Source organism: Lactuca saligna, chromosome 4, assembly GCF_052625555.1.
Source record: "Lactuca saligna cultivar CGN05327 chromosome 4, ASM5262555v1, whole genome shotgun sequence".
NCBI classification, from domain to species: Eukaryota; Viridiplantae; Streptophyta; class Magnoliopsida; order Asterales; family Asteraceae; genus Lactuca; species Lactuca saligna.
In genome coordinates, this window is record NC_136420.1 from 252665761 (window position 1) to 252685047 (window position 19287).

The following is a 19287-nucleotide window of genomic DNA, read 5'->3' on the forward strand; positions in this document are numbered from 1 at the left end:
GTGCCACCATAGTACAATCTTGTTGTTGCATCTATTCATGCCCCTCCCCCTTATATGTGGGGTCCACCACATGTATAACATGTAAACAATTATCTCCGTTCATTCAGATTTATCAAGTTGACCTTGCTATTGACTTTTTTGTACATGCAAAATCACAAACTCAGCATATGATGCCACCATGTGTTGCTTTCTATCTACATGGAGGTTTTTATGCACATCCTGTAGTTCATCTTATATGTCTTCTTGACCATTCTAAGATCATAATGTGACCTTTCTAAGATCATCTTGTAAGTATTTTATGAAGGTGGAATAATGATGGGAACTCACACAGGTAACACAACTTGCATCCTACCTATATTGATCAATTTACATGTTTCCATTTTCCACATATAAATGGTAAGTCATTTATAAAACAGTAGGGAGACTGAAGGAACAAGTGAAGGAATTTACGGGAATACAACTGACATAAGAAACCTTTATGTCATCAGCTGAAGTTGAGAAGGATGAGCCACAAATGATGGCTAAAACTAAGGTAAACTGAGACAAAGCTCTATTTTTAACTTTATTTTACTAACTTTCTGTTTTTAAAACATCTTGTATCTTATAAAAGTTTAATCTTTATCTTGTTGGTTGATCAGTTGAGCAGCTGGCAAATACCAACAGATGTGGCTAAGCAAAGGAAAAAATCAAGGGAGTTCTGGTGCACAAGATGGGCTTGCATCAATTGAAATCATGTTTTACAACAGTCTTATATCCTTTCCATTCTTCGCATTTCTCATAATAGTTATTGGAGAATTGTCAAGTTCAATCTCATTATTATATGAAAGGGTCAGGATCTCCGTATGTGTGTATATTTAGTGTTATGAGAAGCCTTTAATTCTTGACATTATTTGGTAAATAACCAAAAAAGTTTATTACTAAGACCCTAGTTCTTTTTCCTCCCATTAAGTGTTGTCTTGGATGAAGTGCTATATGATAAATGATGTTAAAAATATATTTGAAAAGTGAATAAGGGGAAACTTGTTAAAAGTTAGGACTTTATAAGGATAGTTAAATTCACATGTTTTGTAAGGATAAATAATTTCACATGTTTTGTAAAAACGTTATTCATCTGGCAACCACCCATTGTTTGCTAAACAGGAGTAAAAACAGCTCAGTTTCAAGTAAATGTGTATACTAATTAAATCATTTTGTTGAGATTTTCTATGTCAGATTGTCAGATGAAGTAAAAGATCTTTGAACTTAAGATGCCACATTTTAGCAAGGAGTGTTATTAATGTAGATGAATTGTATACGCTATAAAGATTTTTACTTTTTTTGTGTTATATGTTTGTTTATTTGGAATATTGAGGCTTCTTATAACATATGCTCATCCACCATGTAGTTTATTTGCTACATTATCATATAGAATTGCAACAATGGCCATGGTTTACCTTTAGCAATATTTTCATTTATTATGTGCCAAATATAGAAACACACTTGTACTTTCATTATTAGATCAATTTAACCAAAACTCTTATTATAAGTTGTTGTTGAACTTTATTTTGAAAATGTTTCAGCAAGTGGCAACTACATTACTTATACACTTTGGAAGAATAATGGGATGGACAAGAGCCAAACCACTACATTTTGCTAAGTAAAGGACCATTTGTGTTTATCATACACAATTTGTTGAAAAGATGTTTGTTCTTCTTTGAATCATTTAGACTACATGTTTCTCTCTTACATTATTTTTGTTTCATTATTCTGTAGGGTGGAGATGATGCTCTTGATCAAACTACAATGGAAGGGGGAGATAAAGATACATTAAATGTTGTGACGCCTAGTTTTAAAAAAGAAAAGAGAAATAAAGCTTATGATATGGACATGATATCTGAAACAAGAAGGTGCCCCTTAATAGAAATGTAGTATTAGGTTTTATAGTTAAGGAAAATCTCTTAATAACAATGTACAATCAGATCCCCTTAATATCAATGCAATACAATTTTTTTGACATGATGGTATTGGATTAAATTGATTGCTTTGGTATATATTTGTTTCTATATTTTTATATTATGCGTAAATGAGTATCATAAAGGCACGTCATATATGCATATCATAAATGGTTGCTAAAGTTTATGACATGCAAATGTGTGTCATCTTCATTTATAAAGGGGATTTAATGATACGCAATGCATGTTCTAAACGCGTGTCGTAAGGTTATGACACGCAAATTCGTGTCTTCCTTTATGAAACGGCCTTCCTTAATACACATTGGCGTCGTAAAGGAGCGTCATAAATGCATGTGTAAATGTGTGTCATAAATAGACGACGCGCAGAAGCATGTCATCTTTCGTTATGACAGGGCCTTCCTTGAAACGTATTTTCGTGTCGTCGAAGTGTTTTACGACACGCATTGCATGTCGTAAAAGGGTGTTTTTAGTAGTATATGGTTCTAACATAGTGACCTTAAGCTTCGTGTCTCTAGTCTTCCGCCTAAGTGATACAGCTCTTGGGTCGCTATGTTATTCTCATATAAGGCTCTGTTATAATCTGTAAGGACATTGCACATGTTTTAGTAAGTTTTTCTAGGTAAGGTTCACAGTCATGCATGCTATAATTATTTTACTGAATCATAAGTTTTACCTGTTCCATGATGTTGAGGGTTCCTTCTCTAGCCATGTAGGACTAATTCTTCTTCAGATTAGTTGAACCATCCTCGGTGTTGTCACATTTTCGTGTGAGCAGACATATTTTTCCTCTTTTCCACTTATTGTCCGGTTCATCATCTTCATCTCCCAAGACCATATTGATGATCTCTTCGCACTTGTTTCATGAAGTCTTTTCCAACTTCTCTTTCCTTGTCTTCTATCTCTTGGGCCATTCTCATATACAATTCCTTATCCGTCACCACATTTGCATTAAAATCCCTTGCAAAATGGTTTTTGTGACATTTGTGATAGATGAGAACTCCATCCTTTTTGTCTTCGGTGTTGCCTCCGGTGTCAGTTTACTTTTCTTTCTGTGATGCTTCAATGAGATTGGTTAACATTAGATGTATATTTTTAGGCTGCAATTGGTATGATGGATTTCTAGGGAATCTTTAAGGTGGATGGTGAAAGAACTTGTTTTGTGAGTTGTAGTTGCAGTTAAAAGGATATTTGGTAAACTATTGATTCTTACGATAGAATGGAGGTGGAAGTCTATTGAAATAAAGACTTTTTGCTACGAGGATACTGAGGTGTTCTATTGGCAAGAAGTTGTAAGTGTGCTACCAAGGAAAGTGGTCCGCCTAGATCTACGCAGTCTTTCATCACCATAGACTCTTAAGCTTGAAGTTTACTGTAGAGCTTATATAGTGATAGGGTTTTGATTTTGTTATCTCCTTTTATTATCATCTGTGTTGTAGTCCATTGTCTTCCCAAACCATTGAGATGATTAGTTCATGGTTGCTTATAATAGTTCCAATATTTGATAGCTTGGTGATGATGAGATTGAATCTTTTGAAGGAATCATCAACACTCTCACTAGGAAGAGCTTTGAAATCGGCAAACTCATTTAGTGCAGTCGTGAGCTTCTTGTATTGTGCCTATTGAGTACCTTCATAATGATTTTGAAGCACTTCCCAAATTTCTTTACACCACACGAGACTTCATAAAAAGCAATTTCATCTTTCTCCATCATTTCTATATCATCGTTGGTGGGCCTAGTTATAACAACTCGACCTTTTCCAAGTCTAACTTGAGCACCATTAGTGACAACAGGTTTAAGGATAGGTACATGTGGTCCTTGCCAATTCTTTTCAAATATCCTACAGATCGCCAAACATCCTTGCCAATTCTTTTCAAATATCTCCCCATTCTTTTGTAACCAGTGATGATAGTCACTTGCAACAAGTATTGGAGATCTATTCAAACCTACAACATTGTTAAATACATTTAAATAGTAAACTTGTGGCATATTTCCTTATATTTTGTAATGAGATGAGCCAAGTGGTGTAGAAGGCTTTTTAAATCAGAGTTTTTCTTTTGAAAAAGAATTATTTTTTTTAAAGAAGATTAAAAAGTAACCACTATGGTTCTAATACCAATTGTTGAGAGAAAAACTTGAGTTGAGATATTGATTTGAAAAAATGTAAGTTAATCTCAATGGATCTTTAAATAAGCTCAAAAATAAAGAAATACGGTGAATAAGGAAGAATACAACAACAAGATTAATTTGTAAGCATAAACAAGTCATAATCCTTAGTTGAATGGTAATAAGGTTTGCATTCAAACACAAGTTAGTAAATGAAGAATAACATAAGAAAGAAATAATGAAGATAATAAAGACTTGTATTCAATAAGGAGTAACACAATGAAACTCTAAGAAGTAGTGATTAGATCGATCAACATGACCGTCTATTTATAGTAAACTAATACTCATAAATTAGGTGGCCATGCTTACCACACTTGGACTAACAAAATTCATCTAACACAGAATGTCAAAAAAGGTGAATACTACTTTTCTGAAACTTTGGCATACAAAAGACAAAACGTAATATTCTTTGGGTCAACATCCTTCACTAAGGTATTCCAAGTCTTCAGTATTGAACTTCACATCTCTTCACTACTAATCCACAAATAAAAGCTTTACCACAATCATCAAAACTAGTCTTTGGTCCTTCAATACACTTCATAGATGATGAGGGTTAATTCCATCCATCAACAAGGTTTTCTTCATAAATAAAGTTTGGAGCATGTTGATTAGGTTGAATAGTTGGAACGGAGGGGGTATCTCTAAAGGGATCCAAAACAATTGGGTTTCGAAGAAGTGAATTGACAAAACTGACTAGTGTGAGAGGACCTCCAAAGAGTTCTCTCATTGTTTGAGCAACATTGGATTCATGGCCTTGCAATTCATCGAACAGCTAATAGAGCTTTAGCTTCTTCATAGATCCATTACTTTGAAGACACGATTTGATGTTTCCCCATCCTTTTCCTAGACTGTCGATAAACTTTAGGTTGTACTCAAGAGGATTACGAACAACACCATCAAAATTCATGTTGTTCACAACAATTTTGTACCAATTTGATGCATAGGAAACAGATTACCATGTATGGTAGTGAAAGTGTCGAAGTCGTTCACCACATATGCAAATCGTTTTTCGTACATATTCTTTGAACTTTCAAATATATCTTGAAGTGTGTTCCATATCACTTTCACATATTTGCACAAATTAATATGCTCAAAGAGAGATGTACCAAACACCATTTCAAAGAAAGCAATGTGATCTGCATGGAGCTTATAGATGTCACTCACAGTGAGAGGTGCCTTCTGTGCTTCTTCTTGACTCATGACAGTGGAAAAAACATCTCTAACAACTTGTTTTACATGAACATGAGTACCTTCTTTCACTGACCTCCATATCTCTTTACCTTTTTTTTTATTTCCAAGCAAAAATCTCTCCATTCTAGCTTTCCAATGATCATACTCTTCGACAACTAGCAGTGGGGTACACGATGGGCAACCCATGCTATTTGCGATTTGCATTAAATACATTTGATGAGATTGATTAAAAGCAAGAATTGATATTAAAATATATAAGAACTAAAGTGGTATATAGAAGAACTTTTATCCTGAACACAAAAGTGATTAAGATACCAAGGTAATCTTAAATCAACTATAATCTGGTCTTATGGATTCAAAGGACAACCACTTAGGCTTTAATACCAATTATGTGTACTTAAACTCTAGTAAATGCGGGGATATGGTTTTCTTACACAAACCTTTAATTAACCTTTAATGTTAATGTTGGCTAGTAATTAAAGATCCAGTTAGGTTTGGTTAAACCAATCAACACTTGAAGTAAATAACTCAATAAAGTATTAAAGAAGATTAAAGTAATGTAATTACAAACATGAAAAATATATAAGAGAAGATTGACATAAATGAGAGAAGTGAAGGATAATATTTGAAACTTGATTGGGTGTGTATTTTGGTATAAGGTTGACACTGCTTTTATAGCCAAAGGATGCACAACAAGACAAATACATTAAACAAAGAGTGTGTGCAACAATAAATAAAAACCTGATAAAGTGGATTTCATCCGAACTGACGGTAGTGTAAAAATAGAATATAACCATAAGAACTTTCTTCTTGTTAGAGTAAGTTGACTAATTTCCAAATCTAAGGCATCTCGGAACTAGTCATCTCAGAGTCTACATTTCATCTCTGAATCTTCACTCTATCATTGAAACAATATTCCATCTTGGAATAAAGATGATCTTGGACTCTTCATCTCCGAACAAGAACGTCTTGGGGTCTGTACACTTCATTTTGAAGTCTTAACTTCTAAACATTTCATCTTGGACATAAGACTATCTCATAATCTCTATATCATCTCAGAACCACAACCATCTTGGAATGGTTGGACATCTCGAATTGTCTAAGGGGCACTTTCATGTACTAATAGTAATTACTGATTCTAAAATATTAAAATCCATTTCATATAAAAATCAAAATTAACAGATTTATTATCCAAAAAAAATCATATTTTCAAAGTTAAGAGAATTCATTATTCCCTAAAATCTACAATTTTCTTTTCTTAAATTTATGTTAATTGAATAAAATACCCTTATAATGAAATTAGATGATAGTTTTCAATTATCTTTAATTCAATAATACTTATTAATCACTTTTCTAAAATAACTTAAATGATTGGTCCACAATCAACCATATATCCACATAATACATAGCATCCATACAATAATCTCTCTCTCTTTCTCTCTCTCTCTCTCTCTCTCTCTTTGTGTGTATATATATATATATATATATATATATATATATATATATATATATATATATATATAATTTCAAAATTTTCAAAACTGGTCCCTGAGGTTTGCATAATTTTTAGATTTGGTTCAAGGACACTTTAGTCACTTGAAAAAAGTAACTAGTCAAAAGTTAAAATTAGCACCAAAAGGCCATTAATACAATTTTCGAAACCCTAAGGACTTTTTTTGGAAACAACAAGTAAAATGAAATAACAGGCCCATAGCTAGTAAGGGACTAGAGTCGAGAAAAAAATACAAAGGTTACAATAGAACATTAGATACACAAAAAGGAGGAGCAACAATAATCTACCCATCTACTTGTATTCTTTCCCCTATGCTTATACCAAGTAAATACTATTGATATAACATCATCCGATACAATGGTAGGAGACTGAGTCACCCTGAAAAAATCCTTATCATTCCGCCTTCCATAATCTCCAAAGCATCCCATAAAAGATAGTTAAAAGAAGCTTGCATTTTTAGGACAATTGCCCCAACTTCCTACAAACCATAATCTCCAAAGCGCCACATAAAAGATAGCTAAAAATTCTTGATTTTTTTAGGACAATTTCCCCAACTTGATACAAAGTAGAGAACTTCCGCCACATCCAAAAACTCTCTATAAGAAATTCCACACCATCTAAAAATCCACTCCCACACTTTTCAAGTAAACAAACATCTAACTAGAGCGTGATCCACTGTTTCCATATATTCATTACAAATCAGATAGTTGGAGGATAAAATAGGAAATCCTCTTTTCATTAAAGTATCTACAACAATAATCCTCCCAAGGCTCGCCTCCTTATGAAACACAAAACTTTTAATGGAACAATCTTTATCCATGCAATTTGCTCACCTCCTAAGATTGCGAATTTAGAATCAATAGCCTTTCATTTGACATCAACTACAAACTGTCCATATGATCTTATTGTGCACTGAACCTGATTAGGATCTTATGAAAAAACATGCCTGGTAATGTAAGAATTCAACAAGTTCAACTCTAGTTGGGCCAAGTGACTGATGGGTTGAGATTTCCAGGCCCACACAAAGTCTAAGTTAGCTCTCCTTTTAGAAATGTAGCAACATTTTATAGTCTTGAGGGAATATAATAGGGGGAATTGATTTGTTAGCAAAATAAATCCCAACCAGCTATCCTTCCATAGAAAAGTGTTATTTCCGTATTTAACTTGATGTTCAAATATATCATCTAAATGGATTCGCACACTGTCAAGGTCCAGTATTACCTAGGTGATATTTTTCCAAACTCCAAGAATTGATTTTTTTTGCTAAATAAATTCATAGTTTTCTGTCCAAATTATGTAAGCCATAGATGACCCTACACCAGATGGCGTGTTTTTCAGTTTTGGGCCGCCATGACCATTTGAGTAGCATGGCCATGTTTTGTGCTTTAAGAGACCCCACCCCGATACCACCTTCATTCTTGTGTTCTAACACCTTAGCTCAGGACACCCGATTGATTTTCCTAGCTTTTTTGTTATCCACCCCATAAAAATCTTCGTCTCTTCTCCTCAAGGTCTTCAATAATACAATATAGAGCTCTGAATAAGGAGAAGTAGTATGTGGGAAGACTACAAAGAACAAACTTCAATAAAGTCATTCGGCCATCAAATGAGAGGGGCTTGGCTTTCCAAGAGGATAATTGGATTGAAATGGTCCAAAATTGGCTTTCAGTGTTTCTTTAAGCTCATTTTAACTCCAGTGCTACTCCTAAGTAATTGAAGGGAAGAGAATCTACTACAAACCCGAGAGATCTTGCCCATCTGTTTGTTTCTCCATCATTTACACAAATACCAAAGACTCTAGAGTTGTGAAAGTTAACCTTAAGTCTGGATGAAACTTGGAAGCACCTAAGGATGCGAGCAATGTTGTTGATGTTGTTTGGAGACCACTCATCAACGAAGATGACATTATCCGCATAAAATAGATGACATATTGTAGGGCCATTATTTGGAATCTTGATACCATGGAAAAAGGATTTGCTACATGCAGTTTTTATAGGAACATTTAAACCTTCCAGTTGAATTTTGGCATAATATTTTCACATTCATGTGCTCAACAAGATGCAATTGAAGGAATGAAATGAGAACATTATGTTAGTTCTCAGCTGCAAGGTTATTGACCTTGTATTCTGGATATATCAAAATTATTTGAGGATGATGAGTTTACAGGAGAAGCAAGGTTAAAACATTATCCTTAAGGAGGAATCAATCTTGATTCCTATTATTCATTTTGATAGTATGCAAATTATGAATCAGTGATTGACAATGTTATTCAATCTCCTATTCAGAATACACAAACTCAACAACCTCAACTTTGGATATCCTATGCACGGTACCAATGTTTTTATTAATTTATTATCTCTTTTCGTTTGAGGTCAAATACAGTAGATGATTTTGTGTATCACATATTGATTGAGAGTAAATTTATCTTTCTGGTTTTGATCAGATATATACGCAACCCGAAGTTTGGATGATAAGAAAGCAGCCAAATGAATTTTGAGATGTCTATATATAACAAAAGGCTATATGCTCAACTATAGGAAATCATATGTTTTGGAGATCATTTTTATTAAGAATACAATTTTATCAGATGCCAGAATGGTTACCAATCCATATCGGGATATGTTTACATTTTAGCATAATGAGCCATTTCATGGAATAGACTTTAGTAGCTTCTTCCATAATGGTAGAATAATTTGTAGCATGGAATATGGTTGTGGAAAATTTTCACGAGCCTACATATTATTCGTATCGAAAGACCACTAAAGTTGTGATAATAAGTCAACAATGTTATATTCCAATAACAGAAGTTCTATTAAGTCAAAGCATATTGACATCAAGTTCCCTTCTGTTAATACCATAGTGCAAAATGGATATATATATATATATATATATATATATATATATATATATATATATATATATATATATATATATATATATATATATATATATATATATATATATATATATAACACATATGAACAAACTCCATAAAAGCGGATCCGTCCATAAAGGGATTACCTCCCTAGGTCTTTCATGAGCATACTACATACGTTGGTGTGATATTTGGTTTTAATGGGAGTTTTATGGTGCTTTATGTGTTGTTTAACAACAATTTTTTTTTTTTTCTGTATAGAATTAAGAATTCGGTTAACTCCATTATTAGTTGGACTTATTTTAAGTTTGATCTCACTTCAAGTTAAATAGGTACTCGTTGGAAATCTATTTAGATTTTAAAACCACACATCATATTTAATCTATGTCATTATTATATATGTATATGTGACCATTGATATGTTTAGTTACGTGAATTATAACGAAGACCACTTTGATCCTATACTATTATGATTAATGAACGAGATTGTTTAAGGTACAAATATTATGATAACATTCATTAAAACACGTATATAATTATACTTACATTTATATATTTGTAATCCAGTGGGAGATTGTTAGATAATTATGAGACTATATATATATATATATATATATATATATATATATATATATATATATATATATATATATATATATCATTAAATCTAGTTATTATGGTAAGAATATAAATTGTTGATAGACCGATTTATAATATATTTATTTACATTGTGGGTTGAGTTCACGGTTTAACTCAAGATTTTTAAGGTCACTTCCATCTCTTACACCCTCTTCATCTGTATATACATGTGATGATGAGCCGTTCAAGGCACACGAAATATACCCGTAAATTCGTTTAGGGTTTGCTGGAGGATTTTAAAGAGTGCTTTTGAGATCAACTATAAAACTCAACCCTAGTTCTTTAGATCCGGATATCATAATGAAATCAGGTATTTAATTGTTCTTTAATGTTAAAATTTTCGTTAAACAGATTCGTAATTAAAGATTCAAAGTTTATATTTCAGGATTTATATTTTTGATTATCAAAATAATCGTTATAAAATTTGGCATGCCATAACATGTAACTACATGTTATGTATATAGAATATGGTCTTAAAAATGCGGACAACGGAGAATTCATATTCCCAAAACTGAAAACGACAAAACCAATTATCACACGTGCTTCATACGCTTGTTGTACTAATACGCTTTTAATATCTACACATGTTAAAAATCTCTCTCTCTCTCTTAAGGCAACCACCCTCTTCCTTCTCTCTTCAACAAATGGAGCACCGTATCATCTTCTTTCTCTCCCTTTCCACTGTCGCTGCTGCGGCGTTTTCCGGCAACAACCATGGCTATTCATACCTGGAACCTACTTCGTTCCAAATCAGTGATACCGAATCCTTGACAAACACAACTCCGTTCGTTTTCCCACCTCACAGACTACTACAAACGTCTTCCGAATCATGCAGGGTGTGGTCGGAGGCTTGCTCTGAGGAGATTTTGTCGATGGCAAAACGGCCGGAGAACGTACAATGGTTGAAGTCGTTGAGGAGGAAAATACATGAAAACCCAGAGCTGGCGTTCCAGGAGTTCGAGACGAGTAAACTCATTAGAAACGAGTTGCAGAAGATGGAAATTGGTTATCGGTTTCCGTTGGCGATCACCGGAATCAGAGCTACTATCGGCACAGGTGAAGCTCCGTTCGTCGCCCTCAGAGCTGATATGGATGCGCTGCCTATTCAGGTTGCGATTTTTTCTCCTTTTCTTATTTTCTTTAGAACCGAAAGTATAAATTTTATGACAAGTACTTCAAATTTAAAATATATATATATATATATATATATATATATATATATATATATATATATATATATATATATATATATATATATATATATATATATATATATATATATATTTCTCAGAATTTTAAAATGTAATATTTTCTTAAAGCACACGTCAAATTAATAAAACAGGAAGCGGTGGAATGGGAGCATAAAAGCAAAGTTCCCGGGAAAATGCACGCTTGCGGCCATGACGCACATGTAACGATGCTTCTTGGAGCTGCGAAGATCTTGAAGTCTCGAGAGCATCTTTTAAAGGTTGGGTTTCTTTCTCTTTTCTTCTTTATTGTATGTTAAATGAGTTTTTAATGTCTTTAAATATTCTGTTTGGAAATTCCGGACATTATTAGTCGAATTTTTAATTGATACGTCCATAAAATTCCTAAAAATCATGTATAAAAATGTTGGGATGAGTGTTTGTATAGTAAAAAAACAAATTAATTTTGTTAAAATCATGATCAAAGACTATTTGGTAAAGTATCTTTAAGACTATTTGGTAAATATTTTTTTTAATGTTATGCCAAAAACACGCATTTTAGCCCATTACTCATCGTTTTTTAGGTCAAAGCCACTCAATTGTATTATAAAACGTAACCGGTTACAAAATGTTGACACGCCTTCTTAATTAATTACTAATTAATTAATCAATTAATAAATTATTATTATTATTATTATTATTATTATTATTATTATTATTATTATTATTATTATTATTATTATTACAATAATAATGGACCCACCGCTCACCACATCCTACATTATCATTGTCACCTGTCTCCATATTTTCGTTTTCACTTTCTACAAAAACGGAACAAACTTTCAACCCACTAGTCATATATCTAAATACAGAAAGACTCAACAAAATACACACTGATCATGAATTATAAAATGAAGGAAAGGCCCTAGAAGCGCACGAAAAGACAAAATACACGTGGGGTTTTGGAAGTTTCTCTCTGTCATGACTTCTTTTTTTATGTTTTTATAGTTTTGTATGTTTAGTGTCTACGTGGCATTTTATTAAGTTTTTTGTCATCTTGTTTATTATACGTGGAATTCATATAATTATTAGTCTGCTGATGGTTTAATTTCATAGTAAGAGGAACTGAAAAATGAATTTAAAACCTTTAAAAAGAATATGTTAATTAGAGCGAAACTAGTTTCATATAGTCTGTTAGTTTTTACAAAGTAACACAGAAAATAATAATAATAATAATAATAATTAGTTTTCAGACTACCCACAAAGATTAAAAAAGTAGGACCACATACATCAGCCATGTGGGATCATGGGCCCGACAATAACTTTATAGTATAGTTTTCATAAATATTTGGGGAATCGTTGAATTTAGTACCTTTTCTTTAGTCGTTGAAAATGAATAGTACTTTAAGGGAATGGTTAACTTCAAAACACATTAAATACCCCACTACATTCATTAATTTGATGTTTTCTTTATAGGGGACTGTCGTACTTATCTTTCAACCAGCGGAAGAAGCCGGTAATGGTGCCAAAAGGATGATGGCCGATGGCGCTCTTGAAAATGTCGAGGCAATCTTTGCGGCTCATGTTTCACACCAGCACGAGACTGGTGTGATCGGGTCAAGGCCCGGCCCACTTTTAGCAGGTTGCGGATTTTTTAAAGCAATTATCCAGTCCAAAACTGGATCTGGTAATCCAGTTTTGGCTGCCTCTGCAACTGTCATAAGTTTGCAAGGGATCGTGTCTCGAGAAGCAAATCCCCTCGATTCACAGGTGGTGTCTGTCACAACCTTTGATGGCGGTGATGACCTCAACATGATTCCCGATTCCATTGTATTGAAAGGAACATTAAGAGCGTTCTCAAATACTAGTTTTTACCAACTTATTCAAAGAATCGAAGAGGTTAGTTGTCACCATGGTGTTTTTTATTTTTTAATTTACCAAGGATATTACATATGTTTTTTCATCGGTCAATAACCTAATTGATAATATAACTGAGTGTTTTTTTTTTTTCTTTTCTTTGAACTTTATATATAAAGAGAGAACCGAGACTTTGGCCATTAAATCCTAATTTTTGTATAATTTACATTTATTTAGTTTTCCATTTTATTTTCACCAAACGTCTTATCATTTGTTCAAGTAGTTTTAGACATCATTAATTTTACCCAAACACGTAACAGAGAAAAAGTAAACACAACTGTAGTTTGATAAGTTATGTATGATTGTTTTTGTTAGACGTAATAAACAAATTTTCTCTTCATGATAAGTCGTACTATTTTTAAACTTTGCTTTAATTAATTTATTTTGTACTCTTCCCAAAAGACACCAACTAAGTTACTTCACGTGGATCGAGCAGGTGATTGTACAGCAGGCAAGCGTTTTTAGATGCTCGGCAACAGTGGATTTCTTCAAGAAAGAGTCGACGATATATCCACCAACAGTCAATGATGAGAGGATGTACGAACATGTGAAAAAGGTGGCGGTGGAGCTTGTTGGTCCGGCGAGTTTCATGGTGGTGCCGCCAATGATGGGTGCAGAGGACTTCTCATTCTACTCTGAGGCAGTCCCTGCAGCGTTCTTCTATATTGGGATAATGAATGAGACATTGGGTTCCACACACACCGGACATTCCCCGTATTTCATGATCGATGAAGATGTGCTTCCTGTTGGAGCTGCAACTCATGCTGCCATTGCTGAAAGATATCTTAATGAACAGACACGATGAGGATATATAACTCTGATTTCTGGTTTGCCTTAGTTTTGATATATAGGTTTTAGAAACAAACATGTATGTAAAGGATAAAGACTAATTACGTATGTATGTTTTTAGTCAGTAGAGTAGTTGTTGTATCTTCATGAATGCGATGATGTTTTGATCAATCAACGGAGTTTATTTTCTTTCCCTAACAAACAGCGACTAGTACCAGTGTTAGATCCAGACAAAAAATTAATCGGGGTCCAATATTATCAAAATTTTAGTAATACGTAGCAAAAATAATAATAATAAAATAAATAAATAAATAAATAAATAAATAAATAAAAAACACATAATGTTTATTAAAATCAATGAGGAGAAGTCTTGTTCTTAAACTTTCAAAATGACTCAAAAAGGTTTTCCAAATATGTAAAACTGAAAGGGAGGTATAATAGGTTTTTGTTGTAGTACTAGTTTTTAGACTAAATTATTCGAATATTTCATATGGTTTGGTTGAATCTATCTATTTCATCTCTATTTTTTTCTTTGTTACAGTGATCGTCATGGTGTGAGACAAATGCTATACCCTTCCAACTTTTTTTTTCTTAATAATATTTAATAAAATGAGCCCATCCCAAACCCTTTATCATCTCCTCCCCAAAGTACCCCCTCTCACACTAGAAGAAAGTAGAGCATTACGGGCGACAGGCGTCGTCGCTAAAAGTGCGGCTTGTCGCCGCTAATATTAGCGGCGACGTGTCGTCGCTAAAACGTCGACGCCGATATTTTGTCGCTATTAATTAAACTGTCGCCGCTAATGCGTGTCTGTCGTCGCTAAAGACTTGTCGGCGCTAACAAGCTCACGTCGCTGCTAAAGACGTGTCACCGGTAATAACCTATTGTCGTCACTAAAGGCGTCGCCGGTATTGGTGTATATATATATATATATATATATATATATATATATATATATATATATATATATATATATATATATATATATATATATATATATATATTTCACATTAAAAAAAAAAAAAAAAAAAAAACTTGTATGATATTAATTAATCTAATCCTGCATTATTCCATTCCAAAATATTAATACAATATCCGTTTAAAATTACTCGTCTGATTTAACATATAACAAAATATCGAAAATACTAGTCTAAAATACTTGCATAAATAAAACATAAAAAAAATCCTACAATTATCTACTCGTCATCATCGCTCTCCTCGTTTCCTTCGGTTTCATTTCGTTGTGGCAACGAACGAAACCAATCTTCAAGTGCAGCACTACATGCCGGATCTTTTAACATTGTTTGAAGTATTTCCAACTACAAATAAAACAACATAGTCTTATAAGTTAAAATAGCATTATAACATTCAATATACAAAATATACATTCCACATATTGCGTATAAAACATTATAACATTATACTATAACTAGCAATTACCAAATTTTGAAACTATTACTAAACTAACAATTACCAATATTTTAAAGAATTACCAAAATTAAATAGTCTTGTCACTTGTGATTGTGGTGGTGGCTGTGTCAGTGGTTGTTCCTGATCGTACATCGACACAACCGTATAAGGTTTTACGCTCGATACCTCTGATATGGCCACGTCGAACACCTAATATTTTTTCAAAACAATTTTGTGTATCCTTTGGTGTTAGACCACTAGCTTCAGAAGATGCTTGAGTTTGTTGACTGATTTCAAAGAGTAAAACATTCTGTATTTTCAAAAAATAAATAAATATAATAAAAATTAGATTACTAACTACCATTTGACGATATAAGCACTTATATGATAATAAAAATTAGCCACTTACGTATTGTTGCTCGACTGCAGGACTACTAAACACCCCTTGGCGATCAGTATTGGCCTTACGAAATGCTTCGATTCGAGCGATGTCCTATTTAACATTAAAAATTAAACAATTACATATATCATAGCTTACTTCTTTGAAACATGCATTGCTATACGAGCACGATCCCCCTCGGTTTACAACTTGTTGTTGTGCACGGACTCCTTTGTTTGACGCCGAACGCTTTAGAAATTCAGGAGTTTGAAAATGGTCGACTGCTTGCGCCCAATTTTCACGTGACATACCATCGGGGGGGGGGGGGGGGGGGCTAATGCCCTTGGGATATCTGTAAGCCCCCCCGACATTCTCAAAATAAGTATGCGCTTTATTTTTTCAGCCTTTTATAAATTCCTTGCAAGCTCGCGTCAGTGCTCTGCAACAACTGAGCACGCTCGGGATTCAAGTTAACCTTATCTAAATCAAACTTATTCTACAAATACAAAAAAGTTAGTTATTTAAATACCAATTAGAACTAAAATTAAAATATTGTCCAAGTTACCTTTAAATGAACCGCTATGGCATTCCTTAAAGTGGGGGAAACATTATCCCAACCATATACATTCAAAGGGATGTCCATCCATATATACTTCCCAATCTCACGGGTAAACCAATTACCATGGTTCTCGACAGGGGAATATGTCAGCTCCCTATCGAAATCCAAATCTACAGGCTTTCCGTTGTTTGCCCGTATTATCTTTGATAGTTTATTGTTTTTTGCTAAGCCTCTTCTTTTTTTAGGGAGCTTAGCTGAAAAATATAATTAAAAATATTAGTCACGATAGCTTATAATAAATGGATAAAAATATCTAACAAATATATCATAATAAGACTTACCATCCTGTTCGTGTTGACCACAACCAAAGCCTATGGGAGGTGGTGGATCCCCGGCTCCATCACCTCCATGTCCTAAACCCATAACATCCGCCATCACGTACAAGAGTATCGCCCAACTAAACCCCATATATGTATTAGGGCTGGTAAATATGTACCATAGAGAACCAAATATCGGTGAACCCTAAATATCGGTGATATATGTAGTTATGTATTATCAAGCAAGCCACTATAGTTAGTCTTCAGTGATGATATTTGTAACGAGAAAGTACAATCGTTATAACAACGCAAAAACAATGATAAAAATTTTTCATTTAAAATCTATCAAATCATTCATCATTTGTTTCAAAATCCAACACCAAATCATAATATCCAACACATCAGAGTACAATTATTCAAAATGCCGAAATCATGAGGGGAGGAGTTGCGTCATCACACCGGACCCTTCCCTTTCGAATCAGAAGTATTTGAAACAATAAGCATAAACCGTAAGCACTAAGCTTAGTGACTTTTCCAAAGTACCACATACAAAAACATACAACTAGGCTTAATCCTAAGATGTAACCAACCCGTTATACATATATGGGCCCCGCCCTGGGGCCTCGTCCTGGGGTGTATTTCAATACAATCAATACATATGGGCCCTACCCTGGGTCCTCGCACTGGGGTAACTTTCAACCCGATCATACAATAATGGGCCCCGCCTTGGGTCCATTCCAGCCCAAACATACGATAGTGGGCCTCGCCCTAGGGTTTATTTCAACCTATCATACAAATTCATGTAAGCCACACAACAACTATCATCCTAAATAACACAATAATGAGTCAACATTGGTGCCTTCAACCCATGGAAACAGTGAGAAAACTCACCTCGCAGACAGATGAGAGAACTGAGACAACACTTTGTTCCGAAATAAACTCTAACATTAAACTTTATAAAAACAGTAACCAAATCTCAGAATACATATCAAAATACCCAAAAAAAAACCCCAAGGTCAAACCTTGGTCAAAATCCAGGTCAGCTCGATGAGTACGTTGGGCGTACTCAACACGTAAGTTGGGCTTATTGCCAAGTTGACCAAACATTGAAGGCCTGACCACGTACGTACGACGTACCCTTTGGTACGCCCAACGTACGCGGCTGCCACAAACTTAATCCATTAAGTGCTTAATCCTTACTCACTTTCGTCCAAAATCCAAATCTAGACCCTAAAAGGTGTTCTTAACTATAAAGTTTCCAACTTTATGGTTTTGGATGGATATTAACATCAAAAACCCTAGCTTCTTGAACCAGTAAAACAACCTAGATCATGCATGGCAAGAAACTAATGTCCAAGATCACATTTTTATGACTTAACACACCTTTAAACATCTGAAAGGACAACTCAAACGTCTTTTAGTATTCCATACTCACAAGGACCAAGATTTGGGCCAAAAAGGTGCCAACTTTAAGCTAAAACTAGATCTACATGAAATACTCTTCAAGGTTGGAGCTTTATACCTCTAGAAGGTGCACAAGGGAGTGTGGATGTTGGATCCAAGGCCTTGAGTGAAACACAACAACTTCTAGGTTCTTCCTTCACTACCAAGAGTACCAAAATGGCACCAAAATGATTCCCCAAGCTTCAAAATACACTCATACGCTTTAGGGTTTTGAAATAAGGTTAATGAGGAATGGAGCCTGGAGTTAAGGAATGGTATGGGGCTGTGACATCCTTAATTTCACAGCCAGAAAAGACCGATTTGTTTATGCTTTTTTTTTGAAAATTAGAGTATACTTATGAAGAAAGATGTTGCAGAATTTGTTCCCAAAAATATGATAAAGAATTTATCAAAGCATTTCCGAAGAAATTTATTTTCATTATATTAAAAACCTCGGGATGTCATTGTCAATATAGATCAAAAGCATAAACAGAAACAACATAGGCCTTATAACATCTATTATTCTAGTGGCCTATACTCCATTGATCTCTCATCAAACCATCACTCATGTGCTCTCTTTCCACTACCTATATACAAGAAACCGAGTGGGTCAGACTTGGGATCCTGATGAGCACATAGTGTTTTCAACCAACAATAATTAAGTTTATTAATTTCATCAATCAATCAACCCAATTACCCATTCCCATTATCCTCACTTCCTGTCCTTAAAGCATCTAGTTCTAGAGCATAGCCTAAGGATTTCATCGGGATGACGACACTGCTTAGGGGATTCCTCAACAATATATGTCAAATAAGGCAACCATGAGGGGGACGAATTACACCAGGTGAGCCTGCCAGCGTTCCACTGGACTATCTAGAATAGTCTCTGGTCATCATCTATACTCTGCTAGATGACTGGATCATCTTACACATCGAGTCCTTTCATCATTT

General features: G+C 34.1%; 1 protein-coding gene across 1 annotated transcript; it reads left to right on the forward strand.

Moving 5' to 3' along the window:
* Positions 1-10927: 10927 nt before the first annotated feature.
* Positions 10928-14398, forward strand: LOC145043478 (IAA-amino acid hydrolase ILR1-like 6). Its single transcript, XM_078992143.1, has 4 exons — positions 10928-11443; positions 11677-11802; positions 12998-13420; positions 13875-14398. The coding sequence occupies exons 1-4, from the start codon at positions 10979-10981 to the stop codon at positions 14241-14243; spliced, it is 1383 nt and encodes a 460-aa protein (XP_078848269.1). The 5' UTR covers positions 10928-10978; the 3' UTR covers positions 14244-14398.
* The last annotated feature ends 4889 nt before the right edge of the window (positions 14399-19287 follow it).